Source organism: Erythrolamprus reginae, chromosome 1, assembly GCF_031021105.1.
Source record: "Erythrolamprus reginae isolate rEryReg1 chromosome 1, rEryReg1.hap1, whole genome shotgun sequence".
NCBI lineage: Eukaryota > Metazoa > Chordata > Lepidosauria > Squamata > Dipsadidae > Erythrolamprus > Erythrolamprus reginae.
Window position 1 is genome coordinate 298,166,220 of NC_091950.1, and position 24,531 is coordinate 298,190,750.

A 24,531-nucleotide genomic window follows, 5' to 3' on the forward strand; every position below is an offset into this window, starting at 1 on the left:
TTCTGATTTTCTAATAATTAAATTATCTACAATCACAGAGCAGTAATAGCTGAATGCACACATCATACTCAGTAATGGGTTCCTTACCGGTACGGACCACACTCCAGTCGGACGTCTTCGTGACGTCAAAGCTCCACCCATGGAATTCCCTATTGGGATTCCCCACCTCCTTTCTAGCCTCCAGATCGGCTGAAAACGCCGCCACCGATCGCAAAAACGGCACTCTGCCGAGCGCCGCCGCCCAACTGTAACCTTCTGAAACAGCCGGGCACTTCTCGGTGGCCTCCGGAACCCAAACCCGAACGTCTGGGTTCGGCGTTCAAGAGAACGCTGAGAAGCCCCCCGGCTGTTTCAGAAGGTGACAGCCGGGCGGTGGCGCTTCTCGGCGGCCTCCCGAACCCGAAAAGTTCAGGTTCAGGTGAACGCCGAGAAGCCCCCGGCTGTTTTAAAAGATGACAGCTGGGCGGCGGCGCCCAGCAGAGCGCCATTTTGCGTTTTTTTTTCCTGTTTACACGGATTAATCACTTTTACATTGTTTCCTATGGGAAACAATGTTTCATCTTACGATCATTTCGCCTTACGAACCTACTTCCGGAACCAATTAGGTTCGTAAGACGAGGTATTACTGTATGTGGCAACTTTGAACCATTGTTAATCAAATGATCATAAGGTGAGACTATCTGTACTGCCCCCTACTGATAGGCAAAAAAACCCTGCTAGATTTTTTTAAAGTGCTTCTGTGAAAAGGAAAGAAGGAAACCATATACCGGAATATTGTCTTTCCAAATAAGCAATGTCTGCCAAGCACAGAAATGGAATAAGAAATACTACGTCAAAGAAATGAGAAACATGAGATTGAAAATAATGAAAAGGAAATGTATGTATATCTAAGACGTTCAACATGTTTCTCCATCTGTTTCTTTTTTTAAAAAGAAAGAAAATAATTTCTGAAAATAGTTATTAACTAAACTAGTTCACTTCATTTCAAACTTTATACATCACAATCTGTACAAAGCGTGGTACTATGGTAGTTGGTAAATTCACAATACATGCAAGAACTAAATTATGCTTTTCAAACCACATGGCTAATTTCACAAAATCCAGATTATGATTTTGAGTTATATACAAACATGGTCAAGTCACAAACATGACTTGATTCTAAAGGTAGAAGTGCCAACAATGTGATTGGCTTAGAGAAAGAAAAGATTGCAACTGTGAGAAAACAGAGCTTCAGCCACTCTTTGGATGACAAACCTCATGGAAGACCAAATAGTCATGGGATTGAGTTTCTAATGAGGCTTAGTATCAATTTGTACGTGTGCTGCTCATTGTGCCTCCATGTTTATATAAATTTGAATGGCATGAATAGTCCCACTAAGCTCCAATGGAATCATATACTTACAGACATGTTTTTATTTAACATTATTATTATTATTATTATTATTATTATTATTATTTATTAGATTTGTATGCTGCCCCTCTCCGTAGACTCAGGGTGGCTCACAACATATCATCTCTAAATGTAGAAGCCATCAAACAAAACGTTTAAAAAGACAGCCATAATAAAAACATATGCACGGCAAAACAAATAGAAAGCAGAATTAAAATAGCTATCATTAAGTAGAGAAATATTCCAAAATTCTCAAGCAACTCTGCTTGGCACCTAACAGCCAATTAAGTCACAATCAAATGAAATCCCTAGGAAAGAAATGTGAGGCACATGGGCCATCAGGGCATTTATAGAACCATCAATGCAGGAGGGCCAAGAGACAACTGCAGGGACTTCTGTGAATGTCCAGACTACAGCCAAGCAAAATGAACTGAATCCACATATTGCACAAAGTAAGTTAATTATAATCAACTGGCTAGGTTGGGTTCATGCAGTACAAATCATAACCATGATTTAATAAACAAAGGCTGTGTCCCTGAGCCAATGGTGAATAAAACAAACCACATTATAGCTTAGAAAGAAGGCATTTACGAAGCTACCACATGAACATGTTTTCAGTCGACAATGTTAGTGAGAAATAAATGGAGAAAAAAGCTTCTCCACAGATGTCCTCTTGAGTAGCATTAAATACAATAACTTAAGGTAAACTCTTTCTGTTTGAAAAAGTCCAGATGACCTTACAGATATTTTCATATACATTTCTTAGCAAAAGTATGAATGGCATCTGGAAAACTTATTTTTTAAACTTCCCAATTCAGCATGCAGCTGTAGGATTTATCCAATAGTTCCCATCTAACTGCTTTACCTGATCAACTATGGGCTGCTGTCCAATTGGGCCAATTCTTTTCAACAATATATAATTTGAAGAGGTACAAATAGGTTTAATCTTTTGCTTAAAAAGCTGGAAGTCAAACATTATGTACAGCAACAGAGCGACTAAGGTATATTTTATCCACTAACTGAATACAGTTTGCTTCCTGTAAGAATAAATTATACTAAGTTCTTGAGGGTGAACTTTGAGCTGCGATATAATTTCAAAGAAGCCCAAAGAGTGGGGTTTCTGCCAACTTTCCCCACAACTCTTACAACCATCAGCACTGGGCAGTCGCCTCTCATTACCCCAAAAAGAGGAAGGGAGCATGCATACGTTTACCAGCATGCCTTCCGTTCCCTGTACTAATGTTTCTTTCTTACTGGTATCATGTATATAAACATTGTTATATCTTTGTACGCCACCAATACATTCTTGACAAAACATAAATAAATAAATGAGATGTTTATGGACACGAACAAACACAACAGCACGATTCCATGCTCTTGGCTTTATTGAAGTATTGACATCGCCTGTATAAAAAACAAAAAGGAATTACATTGCAACACCAAATAAAGACAAATCACAAAAAGTAATGAAGATAGCACCATTTATCATCACAAAAAGATGGAACAAGAGTATGCATGCCCTACACCAGTGATGGCGAACCTCTGGCACGGGTGCCACGTGGAGTCACATCTGCTAGCACGCGAGCCGTTGCCCTAGCTCAACTCCAATGTGCATATATGTGCCGGCCAGCTGATTTTTGGCTCACAGAGATATTCTGGGAAGGCATTTTTGGCTTCCAGAGAGCCTCAGGGGGCAAGGGAGAGGGCGTTTTTATCTTCCCCCAGCTCCAGGGAAGCCTTTGGAGCCTGGGGAGGGCAGAACACGAGCCTATTGGGCCCACTAGAAGTAGGGAAACAGGCTGTTTCCAGCCTCCAGAGGGTCTCTGGGGGTCGGGGGAAGCTGTTTTCGGTTACCCCAGGCATTGACTTATGGCTGTGGGCACTCGCATATGCACGATAGCCATCACTGCCCTACACATTCTCTTCTGGATGTGCTGCTGTAATGATTGGGGGGGGATAACAGTAATTGAAACTGATAAAACTTGGAGAGGGTGTTGAAAATGAAAGGGACCTCTATACTGTTTCAAAGTCTCCATAATCAGGAAACTGGACACCCCTCTTCCCTCCCAACTAGCTTTTTTTTTCTGGTGCAGCATCTGAGCAAGGTGCATATATGTGGCTTGGTTCAGCTATAGGCGGCGGGGAACCAAAGGGCCCATTCAGTAAGTGAGGTGGATTCCTGCTGCAGGCACCTGAGCCTGCACGTTTCCCTGCGAGGCTTTTGTCCCTCAGAGGCCCTCCATCCCACGTGATCCGCGCAGCCCGGCATGAGGTGATGTGTGCATCCTTCTCTCCCCTCCGATCCGCGGCCTGGAGTTAAGAAGAATGCTCTGTCATCTCGCGGGCTTCGCCTGCACACACGCAACAGGAGGAGGAGGAGGACGCCGATTCCTGGCCAGTTCGTCTTATTCCTCAAACCGGAGAGGAGCCGCTGCTACGGGACAAGCAAGCGGGGCTCTGCGGCGGCACCGTTCCCGTCTCCCATTTCGCCGCCCCCACCCTCCCGCCTACGAACTGCTTCTCCCGCTTCGTTTGCTGCCTTTTGACCTCCCGACAACTTAGAGCCGCTCCCGGCTCGCCTTATAATAAAGCGCCTCAGAATAAAAGCCCGCTAAGCTAATTACAAGCCGCGGGACGAGCCCAAAGCCGAATCCGAGTCGCGCGTTCGCTTCTCCCGAGCAGCGCGAGGCCAAAAGCTTCCCTCGCCCTGATATTGCCTTTCCCACCAGATCCCGCTCGGGATAAATTGTACTCGATTGTTTATTGTTTTGTAGTGGGCGGGGGAGGGATGAGCTCGGCCCGACCAATCCCCGGCGCCGCGTTGGTAAGATCGACGGCAAAGCTTTCCCGAGCTCGGGCGAAAAGGAGGGCGGGGTCCGCGGGTCACGCGCTCGGTGGGAGAATGACATCATCGCTTAGCGCGCGGCAACCGAGCTTGGTTAAGCCGAGGCGGAGCCTGCGGTGGCGGGAGGAAGGACCTCGGGGTTGGGAGGGGGGAAGAGGAGGAGGAGACTCGGAGGCGCGCGAGGCGGGACTTTGAGCCGAATGGGGGTTGGCTCACGAGGCGCGCGGTCAGTCGCTTTCCCGCGCTGTCCCTCTCGCGCGCGCCCGCGTGGGGTAGAAACTTTCGGGGGGGGGGGCTGGAGGGGATTCACTTAGCAAAGTTCCCCCAGCAAAGCCTCGGAGGGGGCGGGGTGAGCGCGAGAAGCGCGTGTCTCCCCCTTCTGCCTCCCTCCCAAGACCCGTGTCTGAGGACCTTCCCGCCCAATTCGGTGTCCTTGATAAGCCTGTGAGAATTGGGCTCTCGGAGACTGTCCAGGCGGGCATCTCTTCCTCTTCTTCTGTCTCCGCCTGGGAACCACCAGCGGAAGAAAGTTAGAGGCTTAGTAACAAGGGGGGGAGACGCCAGATTGGCCCTTCAAATTAAGTCTTCCGCCAATGATCGCTTCCCCAGCCCTTCGGTTGCCTGACCCAAGCGCGAAGGAGTTTTCACGGATGGTATTATTGGGTTGGGGGCTTTTTGGTTCTTCTTTTCGTTTTTTGCGAGGGTTTTTTTTTTCTGTCAGGATCCTGGGGGCGTCTGTGTTTCCTTGGCCTTTGCCGAAGCTTTAACTTCGCTGCTTCAAAGCGCCCAAGGCAAAACGGAGCGCCTTTCTGGTTGCTGCGTGAAATATACTTGGGATTATGTGAGGCGTTGATGGTTAAACGATCGTTGCCGTCATCGGACATTCATCAAAGATGATTTATATCCCTATTTTAAGTGGGAGCAAACAGAGGCCCGAACTGGTTTGGTCACTTGTGCAAGGTCACATAAGTGGGTATTGCGTACAGTATGTGTTTCCTCGGCTGGGAGACTGGCTGCCACCTGGTCCTTCACACCCACCCACCCTCTGTCCCTGTGAAAGAAGGACAGTCACATCCATAATAAACTCAACAGTTCCAAAAAGGCTCCACACCCATTTGCACCACTCAGGTGACCCTGACCACACAGATAAACATTCAAGAGGCCTTAATAACTTGCTAAATTATTTCTTAGTTCTCTTGTGGTGACCCCCAACCATAGGTTTAGTGCCAATTCTCCCAACCGAGCTTTAAGCTGATTGGCAGGATGGTCAGAGGATCATCCCCACTGTAAAGGTCTGATTGGTCTGATTGTAAAAATATGCTCCAAGGCGCCAGAATAGAAGCTTTAGTTCCTAACATGGGAAAGCTGTCTTTTCCCATAGTCCTAGGCGACCCCTGTGAAATGGTCGTTCGACCCCCAAAGGGGTCCCGACCCCCAGGTTAAGAACCACTGTGCTAAAAGAATGCAAATGACCAGCTTGTCTGCAAGGAGTATAAATCCTTCCATTCCCCTCCAACAGGTCAGAGCTGAAGAGGCTTTTTGGATAAGAAGCGAAAATGTATTAAAAGAAAAACCAGAAAGTCCAGTTGCCTCTTGAAAAAGCACCTTTGGGAGAACCATGACCTGGATGACTGAGAGTCTCTGTAGACAGGTCAATTTCATACTAAAAGCTCTGGTTACAGACACTCTCCCATTTTCTACCATAAAGCGCTGTTAGAATAAGGTACTGTAGTTAGAATAATCAAAAGAGGAGGCTCACAGTGATTTTTAAAGGCCATTACTATAACCTCCCATAGCTCAGATGAATATAATGAGTACTACAAATACAACACCTAAAAGCTAAAGTATTTAAGCTCGTCCACAAGTCGCACTTCATAGCAAAATATATGTGGAATGAAATATTGGTAAAATGAATATTTTTTTCAGTAAATCTTAGAAGAAAGGCTAGCTGAATCATAAGCGTTCTCCATAGTGGGTGGAGATCTCAGTCAGTGTGGGTTGATCTTGTCTTGTCAACCAATGAGGACTGAGCCTGCTTTAGTGACGTTTTCTGCCTCCTCACCAAGGCCCACTTTTGCCTCAGTCCTGGCTACAGTTAGGACACGTGGTCACATCTCTATGGATTGCAGAAGTGAAATGTAATGTTTAACTACTCTTATTGCTGTGTTTTTATCTGAATGATTAAAATTAAATGTTGAAATCTTGAATTGGGAAAGGAAATCTCTGTAACCCAATTCCATCCCTCATCATCTAGACCAGCAATGTCAAACTGGTGACCCATGGGCCGAATGCGTCACCTGCAGGCCCACCCCAGCTCCACGAATGGGAAAAATGTTGGGAAACATCACGTGACAAGCAACGTGGCACAGCACGTTTGACATCTGTAATCTAGACTACATTGCATCTAATCATACCTGTAGCTGTAATCAATGAGCTACAATAAGAAACAATGTGTGTAAAGTTGTGACGGAAAAAAATTCCTTTCAAGTAATTGGCCAACAGCACTATTGTGACTAATTTTTAAAAATCATTACTTGGGAATTTTACTGGTGCAACTTTCTTGGAGATTGCAAACCTACTCAGCCTCTCCCAGCCATCTTCTAACTAAAGTCGTAATGCTTATCAGAAAAAACTGGGTCAGTCCAGGCTGTCAAATATTTGAGTGATTTAAAATAGGAAAACTTCTGAAGGGCAATTAGCCAACACTATTGGCCTCAGGACATGAGATGAAAGTACTGAACTAGGGTTTTCCTTCCTGTTTCCCTCCTTCATGCCATTCCTGCTTTTATTTCTATGTCACTTAATGATTGCCACATGTTATATTTAGCCATAGGGTGTTTAGTCCTCATTTACTGAATAAACTATATTTAGTTATTCAAGCAAATCACGTTATGACTTGGATGATTCAGGCTTCTGTAGGTACAATCCATCTCTTCTGGGCCTATCCCATCATTGCCTTAGTAGTACTCTTCACCCATTCTTGAATTGCCACAAAACAATGCCATTATAAAAATTGCTGTTCCTGTTGCCAATCCCTAGACTACCTTTTGTCTCCCTTTATTCGCCCCGAGTCTGAGGAGAGGGGCGGCATACAAATCTAATAAATATTCCCTACCCACTTGGGAGATACTGTATAGTTAAAATGGTTTGAAATAAAGACACCAAAAAGTAGCAGAACGGAAATAACTCCAGACAAGAAGGAGACAGACTCTGCCATCATTATTTAACTAGCTGAACCCCACAAAGTTGAAAAATGTAATTAAACACAATGGAGGAAGGATAGTATGTGAATGTAACAAAAATATGGAAATTAGAAGATAAGAAAAAAAAAGTTCAGTAGAATTTCACACAGTTTCTGGACAATAAAGTCAGGGAAAGTGGGATGGCTAGTTCATTAAAAAGTAAAAGGCTCACAAATGCCCATTTCAGAATACTGTTAGAATGTGCCATCTCTCCTACCCCACCTCAAAAGAAGGATGGATCTCGTGCTCCTGCTGGAGAGAAATTGATTTGAAAAATGGCATTTCAAAAATTCCCAGAAAGAAAGTGGTCACAGAATAGAAGGGAAAGGACTGTGGTGGAAATTGGCTAGTGGCCAGAAGCATATTCCCAAAAAGGACACTTGTCAAACATGCCCATAACAATTAAACTGATGTTACTTCAAAGGAAATGGGTTCCAGATGAAATTTTATACATATTGAAGCTTGGTGGAGTAATGTTGGCTTAGAAGGGGAAGTGCTATTTCTATATTGTTAGAGAAGACGTCAATGGACAGTGTAATTAATCAGGAAAACAGATTGATAAGGGCCTCATAGTTACATTGCAAAACCATCCCATATTTCAGTTTCCATCCCCTCTCTCAAAGAGTTGTAGATTGCCTCTTCCCCTCTTATGCAGAGATACAATAGCTGCCTTACTGAATGCACATTTCTTTGGTATTGGATAAAATTTGTCTAGTAATTGAATTGTGTTCGATTGCAAATACCCCTGCAGCAGTTTTATCTGAAGAGCATTGAGTGCTGCGATTTAAGATGTATATTTTTATTTTTTCTTATTTGGCACTCATCTAGGTTAATTGTTCATGGCATTGCTTTGCAGCACAGAACTGTGAACAGGTTTCCTTACCTATCTTGCTGATCCTTTATTATTCGTATATCTATGTCATATATCCTGTTATTGATCTGTTTGAAGTTCACTAATCTAGTCTTTTCAATCCTTTCTAGTGGAACAATCTTATTGAAGTAATTTTTTGGGGGGCGTGTGTGTTCAGAAGTTCTTTATAGCTCCCTCTTTGTTCCATTAGGGATATGTGCATGTGTGGTGTGCAAGAACAAATATTATATTTTGGTTCTTTGTTTTGGCTAATGTATAACAGTTCTTCAAGAAGGCATTAGAGGTGGCCCCTGGCTCCAAATTTATCCAGTTGGTTTAATGCTCCCATCACAGCAGTTGTGGGTTGCTGCTGGTTTGGACCAGTTCTATAGAACAAGTAGTGGAAATTTGGTGCCGCTCTCTGAATTAGCAACAATGACTGGTGGTCCACACTCCCGAACCGATCCTCCAGCCACTGAAAATTGTTAAAAAACCCTCTGCGCATGTGCAAAGACTTCTGGGAAGTGACGCATGCAAGCAAAACCTGTACTTACATCGCAATGCAAACCGTTGGGGAAGGTAAGTAGAACCCAACCCTGCATCACAGCAATGACATATGGTACTTTATTTCAGTGGAACAGACACCTTGTCCAAGACCTAAAATAAGATAGTTCTGTGTTGTATAGCTGGAAAATTCATAATCCCATCACCCAGCTGCCACTTCCTTTGGAATTGTTCCAATTTTTCCGCCAACTCTTTGGAAGATGCTGTGGGAGACAATGAACAAAACCAATATAAGATTATTGTAAAATAATATTTTTTCACAATTTTAAAAGGACTCGGATTATTTATTTATTTATTAGATTTGTATGCCGCCCCTCTCCGTAGATCTAATTTTAAAAGATAAAGGGCGAAGAGAAAAGTATCAAATTCTACCTTCAACAGATGAAGAGATTGAAGAACACAGAGTAGTGTAGAATAGTGGAAAGCTCATGCAGGTCATTGTTTAGGTTTATAGTATATATCCAAGAGCTGAAAGCAGCGAAAATACTGTTTCCTCCTTAGTATAATAGCTCTGTGGGATAGGTTGGGTTGGGACAACGCTGCTGGACCAAAGGAAACTTCTATGGCCAAGGGTGGACCTGAACTGGGCCTCCCCTCTGCCAATACACATCTTAATCACTACACCAAACATCACTTCTCTCTGTTATTTGCATTAATTATTTGGACTGTGATGCAATCAGTGCTTATTCAAGATAGCTCCATTATTTGTTTCCTGTACACATGAAATTTAACCACCCTCTTAAACTCCCATTTTATGTCAATAAAGAAGATAGCTCTGAACACATTAATTTACAAGTAAATTACCAGCAGTTGGTGAGGATTTTGATTGAAGATGCATAACTATGGGATTTTTTTTAGTACATAATACTCTGAGAACGACAAGTCTAATGGGAACCATTTAAAATCTTAACAAGTTTTAAAAACTTAAATACAGTAATAGCTATACAACATGTCAATTAAAAGTTGGCATGTATATGCAATCCCATGAAAGGTAGTACCTGCTGCCATCTGGATACTTGGCGTATTTTAACAAACAAAGCTAACTTTGGACTTTTCCCTTCTATGAAATGATCTCCACCAATCCATGAGTGGTCAGAACAATTTCCTAACATGAAATAGTCCCTGGGTCTTGCCTATCGTCTCTCTTTTACGCCACTGAATTTCCTCCAGAGTAATATGTGGGACAAAGCTAAATTTTTATACTGTGTGCATTGAAACTGCCTTCTGACAACAACAGTGATGGGCAAAGGGGAAAAAATGACTTTAGCCTCAAAACCAATAAGAATGCCTCATAGATTAAAAAGGGAAGAGACAGAGGTTCTATCATGGGGACACAGTTAAAAAAGTTTCCAGGACATTTTCCCCTGCAGATAGGTATAAGAAAAAGTAGGGAAAGTATATTTTTTAGGGTTTTGCTATCGTATTCACAAAGTATGGTTTAAACTATCCTTTCATAGCCAAGTATGCCCCAGATGCATTGAAATCTTCCATAATCCCTATCTAACATCTGAAATCCAGCACATCTGGAGGTATTATGTTGAGGAAAGCTACTTTAAAAAGATAATTTTCTAAAAGAAACAATCCCCTGGGAAGGGAGTTTAATCTTTAAAAATAATCAAAACAAGAAAAACCTTTTATTGTTTTAAGGAAGTCAGATTCAAATTAAAACATTTTAAGAAACATCTATTTAAAAAAATATCAGGAAGCAGACAAAATTAACTGTGTTTCAACTGGAGTAGTCTCCAATAGGATCTTCCAATGATATATAAACTGGAGATGTGCAGCTCAGTTGGGTGCATCTATTCAGAGATAAGAAGTACAGTAAACATCTCCAATATGTCTAAAATCTAGAGTTTGTCTCAATTATTACTAAGAATTACATATGAGTTCATGTTCTTGAAAATATATTAGATTTTTGGTGATCTAAAATACATGGTGAAAAACTTTCATCTAGAAACTTCAGCAGAACACACATTAATAATATTGCGATGTGGTGTTCTTAACTGATGAAATATATTAATGAGATCTAAGGTTCAGCTTTTAGTGGCTGAAAGATTGAACTGATGTGATTGCCAAAATCAAGTGTGTTCATACATTTCTGTGGATATGATCATGTGTAGTATTTTCCCACTAAAAGTAATGATGCATCATGGTTAGGCAAAGTGTAATTGCCCAGCTAGCCAATTGTATTTACCAATTAACAAAGACAATGTTATAATTTCCAAGTTAAAATGGGCCTAGTCCTTCTAATTGGCTGCATATATGCCTTAACACAGTGGTTCTCAACCTGGAGGTCGGGACCTCTTTGTGGGTCGAACGACCATTTCACAGGGGTTGCCTAAGACCATGGGAAAAGACATATTTCCCATAGTGTTAGGAACTAAAGCTTCTAGTCTGGCGCCTTGGAACGTATTTTTACAATCCAACCAATCAGGCATTTACAGTGGGGCTGTCCCTCTAACCTTTCTGCCAATCAGCTTAAAGCTCTGTTGGGAGAATTACCAGTAGACTTATGGTTGGGGATCACCACAAGATGAGGAACTGTATTAAGGGGTCGCGGCATTAGAAAGATTGAGAACCACTGCCTTAACACATTTTAGAAATGGCTCCATAGAATACACAGTGGAAATTTCCAATTTTCAAACGCAAAGGCATATTTTCCCAACCCATCCATGCTTCGTATAAAACAAGAGAACTGCAGAATTTTGCTCTCTGTCATCATATAATAGAGGGATCGACATGGACCTGCAGATGATGATGATGTTCCTTCAATATACCAGGGTGATCCAACAGAAAACACACACACACACACACACACACACACATATATAAATCAATTTTTAGACATCATTTTTTTAAAAACCACAATTGGAGAAAATTGATTTTTAGAATATATGTTATGTTTTTGCTGAATTTTAAAATTATATATATTTATAAATAAATAAAATTTATTTACTTTATTTATTAATTGGATTTCTATGCCGCCCCTCTCGGAAGACTCAATGTATATGTATATACACTGCTCAAAAGAATAAAGGGAACACTTCAACAACACAATATAACTCTAAGTAAATCAAATTTATGGGAAATCAAACTGTCCACTGAGGAAGCAGCACCGATTGACAATCAATGTCACATGCTGTTGTGCACATCCAACTTTGTACAGAACAAAGTATTCAATGAGAATATTTCATTCATTCAGATCTAGGATGTGTTCCCTTTATGTTTTTGAGCTCTCTCTGTGTGTATATATATATATACAGTACTGTATATGACTATTTCGATATGTGACTAAATAAATGCGTTCCAGGTTTCTGTTCGCAGATCCATTCTCCACGGCTAGTTCCATATTAACAGCGATTTGGCGGCGGCGGCGGCGGAGAAATGAAAGGAAGATGCGCCGCGAAAGGGCGCCAAGTTGGCTGACGGACCCCTCAGCTCAGCCGGGGCGGGTGCGTTATGATTATGTAGTCCTGAGGAGAGCCGGAGCTCTCTCTCGGCCCTCTCCGCCCGCCTCCTTTGTGGGCGGGGACGGGCCGCGACGGGGTTAGGTTGCGTCTCCCTGCGTGTGTCTATAACTTTGTGTTGCCGCTCCTGGTTGTTAGGAGAAGGAATGTGGAAGTCGGAGGAAGGGAGGGCGACAGGTTGCTTCAGGGAACGGCGGCGGCGGCGGCACAAGCTCCACGGATTCTCGCCGGCCGCTGGCTTCCTCTCCGGGGAAGGGAGCGCGCCGCCGACGGTGGGGTTTCTGCCCCCTCCTTCATTTTAATGCTCCTTCTGCTACTCAAGGGGAACGGCTCGGGGACGGCTCCCAAATCAAGAATCCTGCAGCAGCAGCACCACCGGTGGAGGAATCGGCGCCTCGTTTTCCCTCCCGTGCATCGGGAGCTGGATTTTCCGCCTGCCCGACGGACCCGGCTTTAAAGAGAGACCGACGCTCCTCGCCTTTTGCGCCTTTCCCTTCGCCTGCAAGCTTTTTTTTTTTTGGACCTCTTGCACTATCTCCCCCCCTCTTTTTTTTTAAATGACTTCAGTGGAGGGGGAAGGGGGGGAAAGAACTGTCAAGATGGCAGCGGCGGCGGCGATAGGAGCGAGGAGGATCTGAACGCGGCGGTGCCGCCGATGGTGCTTCGCGGACGAAACCTCGGGAGAAGCCCGCTCGGAGGACTTTGGGTTCCTGGACCTGTTGGTGGCGGAAGATCGGGAGATTTTGAACTTGTTTGAATCCTCCGCCTTCACTTTCTTTGGAGGGGATCGGAAAGGAGGAGGGAGGGAAAGAAGGACGGGCGTGTTTTGTGTGTGTGTGGTTTTTTTTTTTTAAGTTTTCCTCTCGTTAAAAAAAAGAAAGAAAAATCTGGCTTCTTTTTACTACTCTTCACCGATTTTGGATTTTTTTTTATTTTTTTCGAGGGAGAGAAAAAACAAGATCACACATGGGGCAGCCGCCGATCGGATGGGTGTTAAGGCTTCGCTCGCTGCCCGCGAAGGCTTCGGGAAGCCGGTGAGAAAGAAGGACTCGCGAAAGCCCGAAGGCGTCCGTCGTAAAGCAGCAGCGGAGACCCCCGCGAACATCTTTTTGAAAGGATGATGATGATGCGGGGGGTCGTGTGAATGGCAGGGTCTCTTTAAATAGCTACGGAGCGATGCTATTGGAGGACTCGGGCGCGTAGGGAAAGATAAACAAACGCGCGGGCGCCGCGATTTGGAGTCCCGGCTCTCCACCGTCTTTTTTTCGGAGAATGCTTCCCCAATCAGTCGGCTTCCAAAAGCGGCGCGAAGAGAGCTGACCTGGAACCGGGAGAGTCCCGGGTTCCTTTAGAACTTTTTCCGGCGGGAGGGGGGGAGACCGAGCGAGAGAAGCGGCCGGACCTTGAATGGAGAGCGGCGTGTTTGCTGGAGCTCGCTAGAATCTCTTCGCAGGGGAGGCTGGGCGAGGAGGAGAAGGGAGCCGGTCGGAGCGTTGGATCGGGTTCCCGCTCTGACAGGCGCGGAAGGGCAGAAGGGATCACCCTCCGAAGCGGGAGTGCGGGGGGAGGTGAGGCCAAGATGGCTGAAGCGTCTCCCCCCGCGCCCTTGTCCCCTCTGGAGGTGGAGCTGGACCCGGAGTTCGAGCCCCAAAGCCGGCCTCGCTCCTGTACGTGGCCCCTGCAGAGGCCCGAGCTCCAAAGCAGCCCGGCCAAGCCTTCGGGAGACTCGGCCGACGCCGCCTCCATGATTCCCGAGGAGGACGACGACGCCGACGACGAGGAGCAAGGGGCCGCCTCAGCCGCCGTCTCCGTCTCCGCCGCTTCGGAGGACGCGGCCCGGCTGCTGGTTCCTTTCTCCGGACTGACTGAGGGAGCCGGCGCCTCAGCGTTGAACGGCGGCGGGCAGCAGCCTCAGCCGGTGACGGCGGCCACGCCGCGCAAATGTTCGTCGCGGAGAAACGCGTGGGGGAACTTGTCGTACGCGGACCTGATCACTCGCGCCATTCAGAGCTCGCCGGAGAAGCGCCTCACGCTGTCCCAAATCTACGAGTGGATGGTGCGCTGCGTGCCCTACTTCAAGGATAAGGGCGACAGCAACAGCTCGGCTGGCTGGAAGGTAAGCGGGACACACACGCACACACACGGAGACCCGCGCCAAGTTTTGTGGAGGGGTGCATGAAAGGGTGGCCGGAGTGGAAGCGAAGCGAATGGGCTCGTGGATGGTCCAAGCCGCGCGTGGACTCTTCCCGCTTCTCCTGTTAGTGCCGGGATGAATATAAAGGCTCGCTTTCCTGCGGTACGTCAGTGTTTCCCAACCTTGGCAACTTGAAGTTATCTGGACTTCAACTCCCAGAATTCCTGGCTGGGGAATTCTGGGAGTTGGTCCAGATAACTTCAAGTTGCCACGGTTGGGAAACACTGCGGTACGTGGCGGGCCTTCGCCGGTGCTTTGCTCCGAGGTTTTGGGTGCAGCCTCAAGAATTGCATTTCTGGTCGCGGTTTTTTCCAAAGGGCGGGAAAAATTCCCCTCTCTTTTGCAATTTTTTTTTAAAAACTAGAATTTTCATGGAGAATAAAATGTTGCAAGACTAATACAGTATCCCATTTTTGCTTTATTCAACTGACCGGTAAGACTGGTTTGAATAAATGAAAGGTGAGTTGTAATTATCACTCACTCAGGTCACTTTTTGACACTATTAGACCAAGAAGGTGCTTTTTTTTTTAAGGTGGATGTTTCTATAACAAGAACATCCCATTTTGGTCCATTCAACTGACCAGTAAAACTGGTTTGAATAAATGAAAGATGAGTTGTAGTTGTCACTCTGGCCACTTTTTTTACATCTTAGACCTAGAATGCTTTTTAAAAAAGTGAATGTTTTTATAACAAGAGGCGTCTGTTAAGAATATCCCATTTTGATTCAACTGACCACTGGCCAGTTTGAAAAAATGAAAGAATGAGTTGTAGTTGTCACTCAGGCCACTTTTTCACACCATTAGACTAAGTAAGCTCCCCCCCCCCATAACAAGAGGCGTCTGTTAAGAATATCCCATTTTGGTCCATTCAACTGACCACTAAGCCGGGTTTGAATAAATGAAAGATGAGTTGTAATTATCACTCAGGCCACTTTTTCACACCATTAGACCGAGAAAGCTTTTTTAAGTGGATGTTTCTATAACAAGAGACGCTCTCCTCCTCCTCCCCCTCCTGCTGTGGTGCGCAGCAAATAAACTGTTTCCATTATTAGTTCAGGCTGGTTGTCAAAATGTGAGTTTAAAAAGTGCTTATTACTCCGTGGAAGACGCATGGCGATGATCAGGCAGCTCCCATGTAAGTGTAGCGCTTTGCCCGTGCCCTGCCCAAAGGATTTAGTTCAGCCTTATGCCACGCAACCACTGCAGGACCAGTGAAGACAGCGCACAACTGCTGCTCTGTTGTCAGCCCAAAAGGAAGATTAAGGTCCTTCCCCAAAAGTGGGTTGCGTTGGGGTCCTCCATGGATATTTCAAAAGAGGCGCCTTCTAAAACAATGCCTTAGGTTTGCTCCTAATTTCTAGGAATGACCTCAAATTCATCTTATTCTGGCTGGTGCATTTTCTCAGACAGAGATTGAGTGTTAGTGACATTGGTAAAGACCAAAAAACGCCCCGTGTAGTTGGCGGTATGGTGAAAGGAATAATTGTGTGATGTAATTCCCTCTTCTCCATGGCTATGTGCTCTCCAGTCTCAGCTGCTGTTCCGTAGTCTTAGCTGAGCTGAATATAATCTGCAACTGTCAGCAGTGAAGTGGGTAGCTCTTAACTTACTATATCAACAATGAGCGTGTTAGGTAGTCTCTCGATGAAATTTGAAAGCTTGCTCCTGGTGTTGCTTTGCATTAAAAAGAAAAAAGGAAAGAAAAAAGAGGGATAGAAGGAATATATCTGTCAAATTTAGATGGTACTGAATGCATGCATGTACATTTTGTAAGTTATTCAGACACATAGGGAATTGATTCTTCCTCTCCCCCCCCCCAATTTTAATTGTTATATGAGGATAGCTACTCCTTTGTCATTACATGCACATTCAGGTTCCGAAGTTATTCACATCTTAAATATTTTCTTCTTGTTCTTGTTAAAAGGACTTGATGATATTTTCTTGGACATTCTTACCGCATTTAGAGGTCCTATGTATGTTTTGCCTGTAGAGCAATGTTTCCCAACCTTGGCAGCTTGAAGATATTTGGACTTCAACTCCCAGAATTCCCCAGCCAGCGAATGCTGGCTGGTGAATTCTGGGAGTTGAAGTCCAGTTATCTTCAAGTTGCCACGGTTGGGAAACACTGCTGTAGAGGATATGATTGAGTGGGATATGATGGCAGTGTTCAGTATCTGAAGGGTTGTAATATAGGAGTGGGTTTTATTTTTCTGTTGGCCAAGGTGCAAAATTAGAACCGGTATGTTCTTTGACTTAACAACAGTTCGTTTAGTAACAGTTCAAAGTTGCGAAGGGACTGAAAAAAAGTGACTTGGGACCATTTTTCACAGCTATGATTTTTGCAGCATCCCCGTGAACATGTGATCAAAATTCAGACGCTTCCCAGCCGGTTCATATTTATGAAGGTTGCAGTGTCCCAAGGTCATGTGATTATCTTTTGCGACCTTCTGGCAAGCAAAATCAATGGGGGAGCCAGATTCACTTAACGACCAGGTTACTAATTTATCAACTGCAGTGATTCACTTAAATATCGAGGAAATAAAAGTTTTCTGATGAGGCAAAACTCGCTTAACAAATGTCTCACTTAACAACAGAAATTTGGGTCTCAATTGTCATCATTCAAGGACTCCCTGTACAAAGGAGTTGGTTTATTTTAGACATCAGGAGGATATTCATAACTACAAGCAATCAGCCAGTAGACCAGGCTGTTACATGAAGTGGTGAGTTCTCCCTAACTGGGATCTTTGAGATTGGCTAGGTGGTCATCTTCAGAGATGCTCTAGTGCATCGGTTCTCAACCTTTGGGTTGTTTCACAGGGGTCACCTAAAACCATCAGAAAACACATATTTCTGATAGTCTTAGGAACCGAGACAAGGCTCTTCTATCCGTCTCCAGGTGGGTCCACCCACATGCAAATAGACTACTCCAAAAAAAAATAAAATTGAACTTTAAACATGTGTAGAAGCCAAATTTCCGGCATTGCGCATGCATCACCATCTTGTTTTTGGCTCTCTTTTTTTTTTGCATTTTTTAAAAAGGTTGAGCATTGCGCATACGGCCATGCAGTGCAGAGAAAGCGAACTGGCAGTGAGCTAAGTTAGAACCTAATAATTTTATTTCTTTATGGGTGGGGGTCACCACAATATGAAGAACCTTATTAAAGGGTCACAGCATTAGGAAGTTTGAGAACCACTGCTCCAGTATATCCTGTTCTGAAGCAGGGGTTGGATTGGATGACTTCTAAGATCAATTATCTTTTGATATTTAGTATGCTGTATCCACCGTTTATTTCAGAATTTATTTATTTATTTATTATTTAAATTTATAGGCCGGCCTTCTGCTAATAGACTCAAGGCGGTGTACAGAAATAAAACAAGAATACAAAGTTTAAAACCCCAATTATTAAAAACATCCATCCACCGCTCTTCCATACTACTAGTACACTACTGGCCAGAGCAGAGTGTTATCGCTCAGTGGCGATATTTAAATTCATTGTTGGGTAAAAAACAAAGAATAAGAATTGTAAATCCTTCCATCCTTCCGAGGTGGGTAAAATGAGGACCCGGATTGTGGGTGCAATATGCAATAAAAAGCACTATTGCTAACATGTTGTAAGTCGCCCCGAGTCTAAGGAAAAGGGCGGCATAAAAATTGAATTAATAAATAGTAATAATAAAAATAGAGATACTTTTTTTAAAAAAAGTGATAAATACAGCCATCAGTGTTGCCAATTGTAATAGTAATCAATTAAAAAAATCTAAGAGCAAAGTATTTTGCTTGGTTATTACAGGGAAAAATTGGTAGCTATCTAAGAATAAGAAAGCTTATCTTATATGGTCATGTTATACATTGGATATTTTTGTTTATTTTATTGATTTATATCCCACCTTTATTATTTTTACAAATAACTCAAGGCGGCAAAGGTACTCAGTATGCTTCCCCTTCCTATTTTCCCCAGAGCAACAACCCAGTGAGGTGAGAAAAGAGAGAACTACTGGCCTAAAGTCACCCAGCTGGCTTTCCTGACCCAGACCAGAAACTTACATTCTCTTGCTTTCTAGCCTGGTGCCTTAACCATTAAACCACACACCATATTCTTGTATAAACTGAATACTTAGAAACATAGAAGATTGACGGTAGAAAAAGACCTCATGGTCCATCTAGCCTGCCCTTATACTACTTCCTGTATTTTATCTTAGGATGGATGTATGTTTATCCCAACATGTTTAAATTCAGTTACTGTGGATTTACCAACCACGTCTGCTGGAAGTTTGTTCCAAGCATCTACTACCCTTTCAGTAAAATAATATTTTCCCACGTTGCTTCTGATCTTTCTCCCAACTAATCTCAGATTTGCCCCCTTGTTCTTCACTTTCCTATTAAAAATACTTCCCTCCTGAACTTTAGCATATTTAAATGTTTCGATCATGTCCCCCCCTTTCCCTTCTGTCTTTGTTTCTGTCAGAGAAAGGAATTTACTAACTTTTTTAAAAGAATGCAAAAAAGTTGAGCTCGCAACATAACTTTGTATCAAATAATTGGTACACACATCTTTTTATGGTAACAGTTTACTGGTGAATTATTGTTGGGAATGGATCATTGGCATGATTTCATTTTTTAAATTTTTAAATCCATGCACCAGTCTTGCAGAGCATGCTCTTTTACATAAGTGGAATGCAGTTTGTTGTTTGTGCCAAAGATAGTTTAATTCCACTTAGCCCAAAATGGCATTGAATGGGATTCTGATTTGAACCATGCTGCTTTGGAAACAAATTCATTTTCGGGAAGGCCTTATGAGACATGATAAATTATATGTTTCTCTGACTTATATAGAATAGCTTTATAATGCATAGGTCAGGCCATAGTTGAAAAGTGTGCGTGTATTTGCTGCTTGATCATATCCTTCACATGAACAAATTGAGTTCTTAATTCCTATCACAATTTGTTTTTTTTAAAGAAAAATTGTTTTAGACACAGCCAGGTACAACTGAGCCCTTGCCTGCCACTTCTCTTTTTGAAAGATCCATGGTCTTTTTAAAAGTTCAAATGTTTGTTATAAGTACTATAGCTAAAATGCTGCTGATTTCAAGAAGAAACCTAGGGTTATTAGGTGCCCTATTTTTTGTGCCATTCCTGTGCTCAAGATTACAACTTTTAAAGTGGTTTTTCTAAAGTAGGTGGTGAAATAGCGCACTGTTTTATTCAAGTGTTTATGTATTACAGTGTTTGCCCCTTTAAGGCATGTCTATATGTGGTTCTGTGTTAAAATAAATCTTAAATGCACTCATCTAATACATCCCTCTCCTCCTACAGCTCATATCCCACTCTTACATCAATCCAATCATTCTGGGGCACATACTGGGGAATTTGCAGTTTTAGAGATACTGCTGAACAACAATATCCCATATTTTTTCCCTTTGAATGTACAAGTGAAACTCAAAAAATTGGAATATCGGGGAAAAGTTCATTTATTTCAGTAATGCAACTTAAAAAGTGAAACGTAATATATGAGAGAAACTCATTACATCCAAGGCAAGATAGTTCAAGCCGTGATTTGTCATAATCATGTTTCAGTCCAGTGTAAAGTTTTCCAGTGGAAACTTTACACTGGACTTCAAGCATCTTGCTATATGTGCTTCTCCATTCTTACTTCCGTACTCTGGGTCCTTGGTTTCCAAATGAGATGCAAAGTTTCCACAGTCTGTGTTGATTTGGGGAGCCATGTCATCTGCTGGTGTTGGTCCACTGTGCTGCATTAAGTCCAGGGTCAACACAACCGTCTACCAGCAGATTTTGGAGCACTTAATTCATGCTTCCTTCTGCAGACGAGCTTTATGGGGATGCTGACTTCGATTTTCCAGCACCTGCCCACACTGCCAAAAGCACCAAAAACTGGCTCAATGACCATGGGATTACTGTGCTTGATTGGCCAGCAAACATGCCTGACCTGAACCCCACAGAGAATCTATGGGGCATTGCCAAGAGAAAGATGAGAGACATGAGACCGAACAATGCAGAAGAGCTGAAGACTGCTATTGAAGCATCCTGGTCTTTCATAACAGCTCAGCAGTGCCACAGGCTGATAGCTTCCATGCCATGCTGCATTGAGGCAGTAATTGCTGCAAAAGGGGTCCAAACCAAGTACCGAGTACCTATGTATGCTTATACTTTTCAGAGGTCTGATATTGTTCTATGTACAATCCTTGGAGAGGAGTGGCATACAAATCCAATTAAGTAAATAAGTAAGTAAGTAAGTAATTATTCTAATTTTCTGAGTTGGTGGATTTGGGGTTTTCATGAGCTGTACCCCATAAGCATCACAATAATGACCAATCATGGCTTGAACTATCTTGCCTTGCATGTCTCTCATATATTACGTATCACCTTTTAAGTTACATTACTGAAATAAATGAACTTTTGCCCAATATTCTAATTTTTCGTGTTTCACTTGTAATTGCTAGGACTGCAGAGAGCTGTTCTTCACCAATATCCCATTAGATCTGCACCTTTGTCAAAGAGGAACGATATTGTGGGATAGCAAGAAGTCTGATGAGATTTATGTTCAAATCTCACATAGTCACAAAACTTTCTGTGTGATCTTTTCTTCCTTTTTTTTTTGGCCTCACCTCACAGGTTTGTTGTGAAGTTAAACTGCACAGAGCAGTGGTAGGCAAAGTTGTCTCTTCTACGACTTGTGGACTTCAACTCCCAGAATTCCTGAGCTAGCATGATTGGATCAGGAATTCTGGGACTTGAAGTCCACAAGTCATAGAAGAGCCAACTTTGCCTACCCCTGGCATAGAGTAGCAGAAGTGTGTTTCAAGGTTCTTATGGCCTATTCCACTTCATACCAGTCAGCCATTATTTTCATGGATTAGAAATGATGTACAGTGATCCCCTGGGTATTGCGCTCCCGATGATTGCGAAACGGCTATATGGCGATTTTTTAACCCGGAAGTAAAAACACCATCTGCGCATGCGCACCCTTTTTTTCTATGGGCACGCATGCATAGATGGCGCCGGGCAGATCAGCTGCTGGGCGGCTTCCCTGGGTCTTCCCCCGTTCGCCGCTCGCCCGCCCTTCGCCCGGCCACCCGCCGTTCGCCCGCCCTTCGCCCGGCTCGTCCGCCCTTCGCCTGGCCGCCCGCCCTTCGCCCGCCCACCCGCCGTTCGCCCGCCGTTCGCCCGGCTCGCCCGCCATTCGCCGCTCGCCCGCCCGCCCACCCGGGTTCGTTTGGCTTCGGGACATGCCGGCGGCGACGTTTTAAAACAGCCGCGCGGTTTACCAACTGAGTCCCGAAGTCAAAGGCGAACTTCGGGACTCAGTTGGGAAGCCGCGCGGCTGTTTTAAAACGTCGCCGCCGGCATGTCCCGAAGCCAAACGAACCCGGGTTGCCAGGCAAGCAGCGAGCCCGCCCTTCGCCCGGCCACCCGCCGTTCGCTCGCTGCTCGCCCGGCCACCCGGGTTCGTTTGGCTTCGGGACATGCCGGCGGCGACGTTTTAAAACAGCCGCGCGGTTTACCAACTGAGTCCCGAAGTCAAAGGTGAACGTGGGCGTTGGCGGCGGGGAAACCCCAATCTTTGGCTCCTCGCTGCTGGGAAGTAAAAACACCATCTGCGCATGCGCAGATGGTGTTTTTACTTCCGCAGCGCTACTTCGCGAAAACCCGCTCGTTGCGGGGGGTCCTGGAACGGAACCCTCGCAATGATCGGGGGATCACTGTAATTCCACTTTTTGAAGAAGTACAGAATGAAGTCATAATGCTGTAATAAATTCTCTGTGCTCCTCTGTCTAACTATACTTCTTCTTTTTGTTATTTAGGCACTGGCTTTCGTTGTAATACAGATAAAAGTTGTGGTTTACTTGAATCTCCATGCACAGAACTTGCTTGCATGGACATTGTGCTGTAATATGCCTCAAGTAGAAAAGCCAAATATATCATCTTTGCCATTGGTCTTAGTCTATGGGGGGGGGGGGCATGGCATTTTAGAAATGAGTATGTTGGTATATTCTTGTCTTGATAAGCCTTGAAGATTTTGTATTGCATGGTGAAATTGTCTGCTTTTCTGTAACATTCATTTAAAAAAAAAGAAGCAAGGACATTGTTTTGATTTGTGCTTTATATCTTCACATTTGTGATATTTGAGAATGCTTTATTTTAAAAAGAGTTTGCATGTAGAAACTTGGAAGGAAAACATAATAATGCTATAAGATAAATTTTGCTGCAATATTAAATGAAGAATAATGTCTCACTACTCAGTCATGATTTTACTGGCCCGATAGAGATCTTCTGTTCCAAAAATGGAAACAGCTAAATATTGGGACACACGTAGCACCTACTATTAAAAATGTAATGAAACCACATGTCTGTTGCATAGGCTGTGTGTTCCTTTTGAGGATCTTCACTTTATGGGACTAAAGAAGACTTTACACAGTGGAAACAAGTAATTTGGAAATTTGCTACAGATTATATTTCTATTACTAATCTACATGAGTCTCAATTTTTTAATTGGTCACCCAAAAAAGAAAAGAAATGTAAGTGTCAATGAAAAATGTCTCCAGTGCCAAAAATGTGCATAATTTCTGTAGTCAGAGAGGTGTGCATAATTCACTGTATCATTTTCATTCAGTGGGAACATGTTAAAAAAACCAAAAGAACAAAAGTTTTAAAAAAAACTTTGGAAAGCTATATCACAAAATATATGTTTCTGTTTTTGTATTTTTATACTTATTGCCATCTAAAAGAGTGGCTTGTGCAGGTAATAAGAATCATAAACATGACCCCCAAATCCTCTTAGAGTTTAGGTTCAGGTTGGGGAAAAATGCTTTTCTAGTTGGTATTATTCTAAAAATGTCATAGGTTGGAGCAGTGGTGTGTTGTAATTTTTTTTACCACCGGTTCACACTTGCAGCATTTCTGCACATGCCCAGAACCTTCTGTGCATGCCCAGAAGCACCCCAGGCAAATGGGCGGAGCTGCCAGCACTACCGCTTCTAAGAACTGGTCCGAAGAGGGAACCACCCACTGCTGGGTTGGAACCTTATCTGTAATAAGAACCTTAGCCTTAAATTTCTGTTTAAAAATCCTGGGAATTAATCCCAATATATCTAGAAAACACAAGGGCTCAAAATACTAACATTAATTAGATAATTAAATGTAACTGAAAAATAACAGTCAATTTAAAGTTTTAAAGTGATATTGATTTCATCAATGAGTGTCCGGATTAATTAAAATGTCTCGAAGTCCAACCTTTAAACTCATGTTAATTCCGAAATTTTTCAGTGACTTCACGTATGCTCATATTTGAAGATGAAATCAAGGTATAAATGCAAACAACTCTTCCCCCTTTCACCCTGTTCCAGTTTTTATGTGTTTTGGTAGTCGCAAACTGAATTTAATCCGTTTTGCAAAACCAGCTTTTTCTAAGCAATGAAAATGAATGCAAACTCGTTTGGGCTAAAATCAAGATAAAAACTAATTTGAATTGCATTCAACTCCTGGTAATTTTAATGGACTTGTCCATGTGCTTTTCTTGGCAACAACAACACAAATTTACTATTCTTTTTCTTTTTCAATTTTCTAGCTGCAACCCTGTAATTTTATGTTTCCCATCCAAGTACTAACCATGTCTAACCCTACTTACTGTAGTTTCTTTTAAGATCAGCAAAAGCTAGCTAGATCTTGCATCTATTTGTCTATCTCCATTGCTTTTGGGAGAAACAAATGGCTGGACAATCAAAATCATATTTAAAGCAATTTACTAGATTCATATGTAAGTGTTAGCAGTAAGTCAGCAGAAACAATCTTGATTCTTCTGCTATCATAACAAGCCTTTCTAACACACATACAAATGTACACTCATATTCGCAAACATCTCTCTCATACCCCATATAGAAGGATGCAAATGGAATAGGTTTATATTTTAGGATAAAGGAAACTACTCAGTAATTGAGCTGCAGTAGCTCCTAGCACGCTA

The 24,531-nt window shown here is 43.2% G+C and overlaps 1 protein-coding gene across 2 annotated transcripts in view; it reads left to right on the forward strand.

Annotated features, from left to right (window-relative positions):
- The first annotated feature begins 12,336 nt into the window (after positions 1-12,336).
- The window catches only part of FOXO3 (forkhead box O3), a 174,294-nt gene continuing 162,099 nt past the window's right edge, over positions 12,337-24,531 (forward strand). For both annotated transcript variants that reach the window (XR_011557408.1, XM_070733361.1), the window contains exon 1: positions 12,337-14,474. Coding sequence is in view for 1 of the 2 variants with exons in the window: in XM_070733361.1 (XP_070589462.1) it covers positions 13,938-14,474 (537 nt within the window). In the remaining variant the exon portion in view is untranslated. The remainder of the gene's footprint in view (positions 14,475-24,531) is intronic.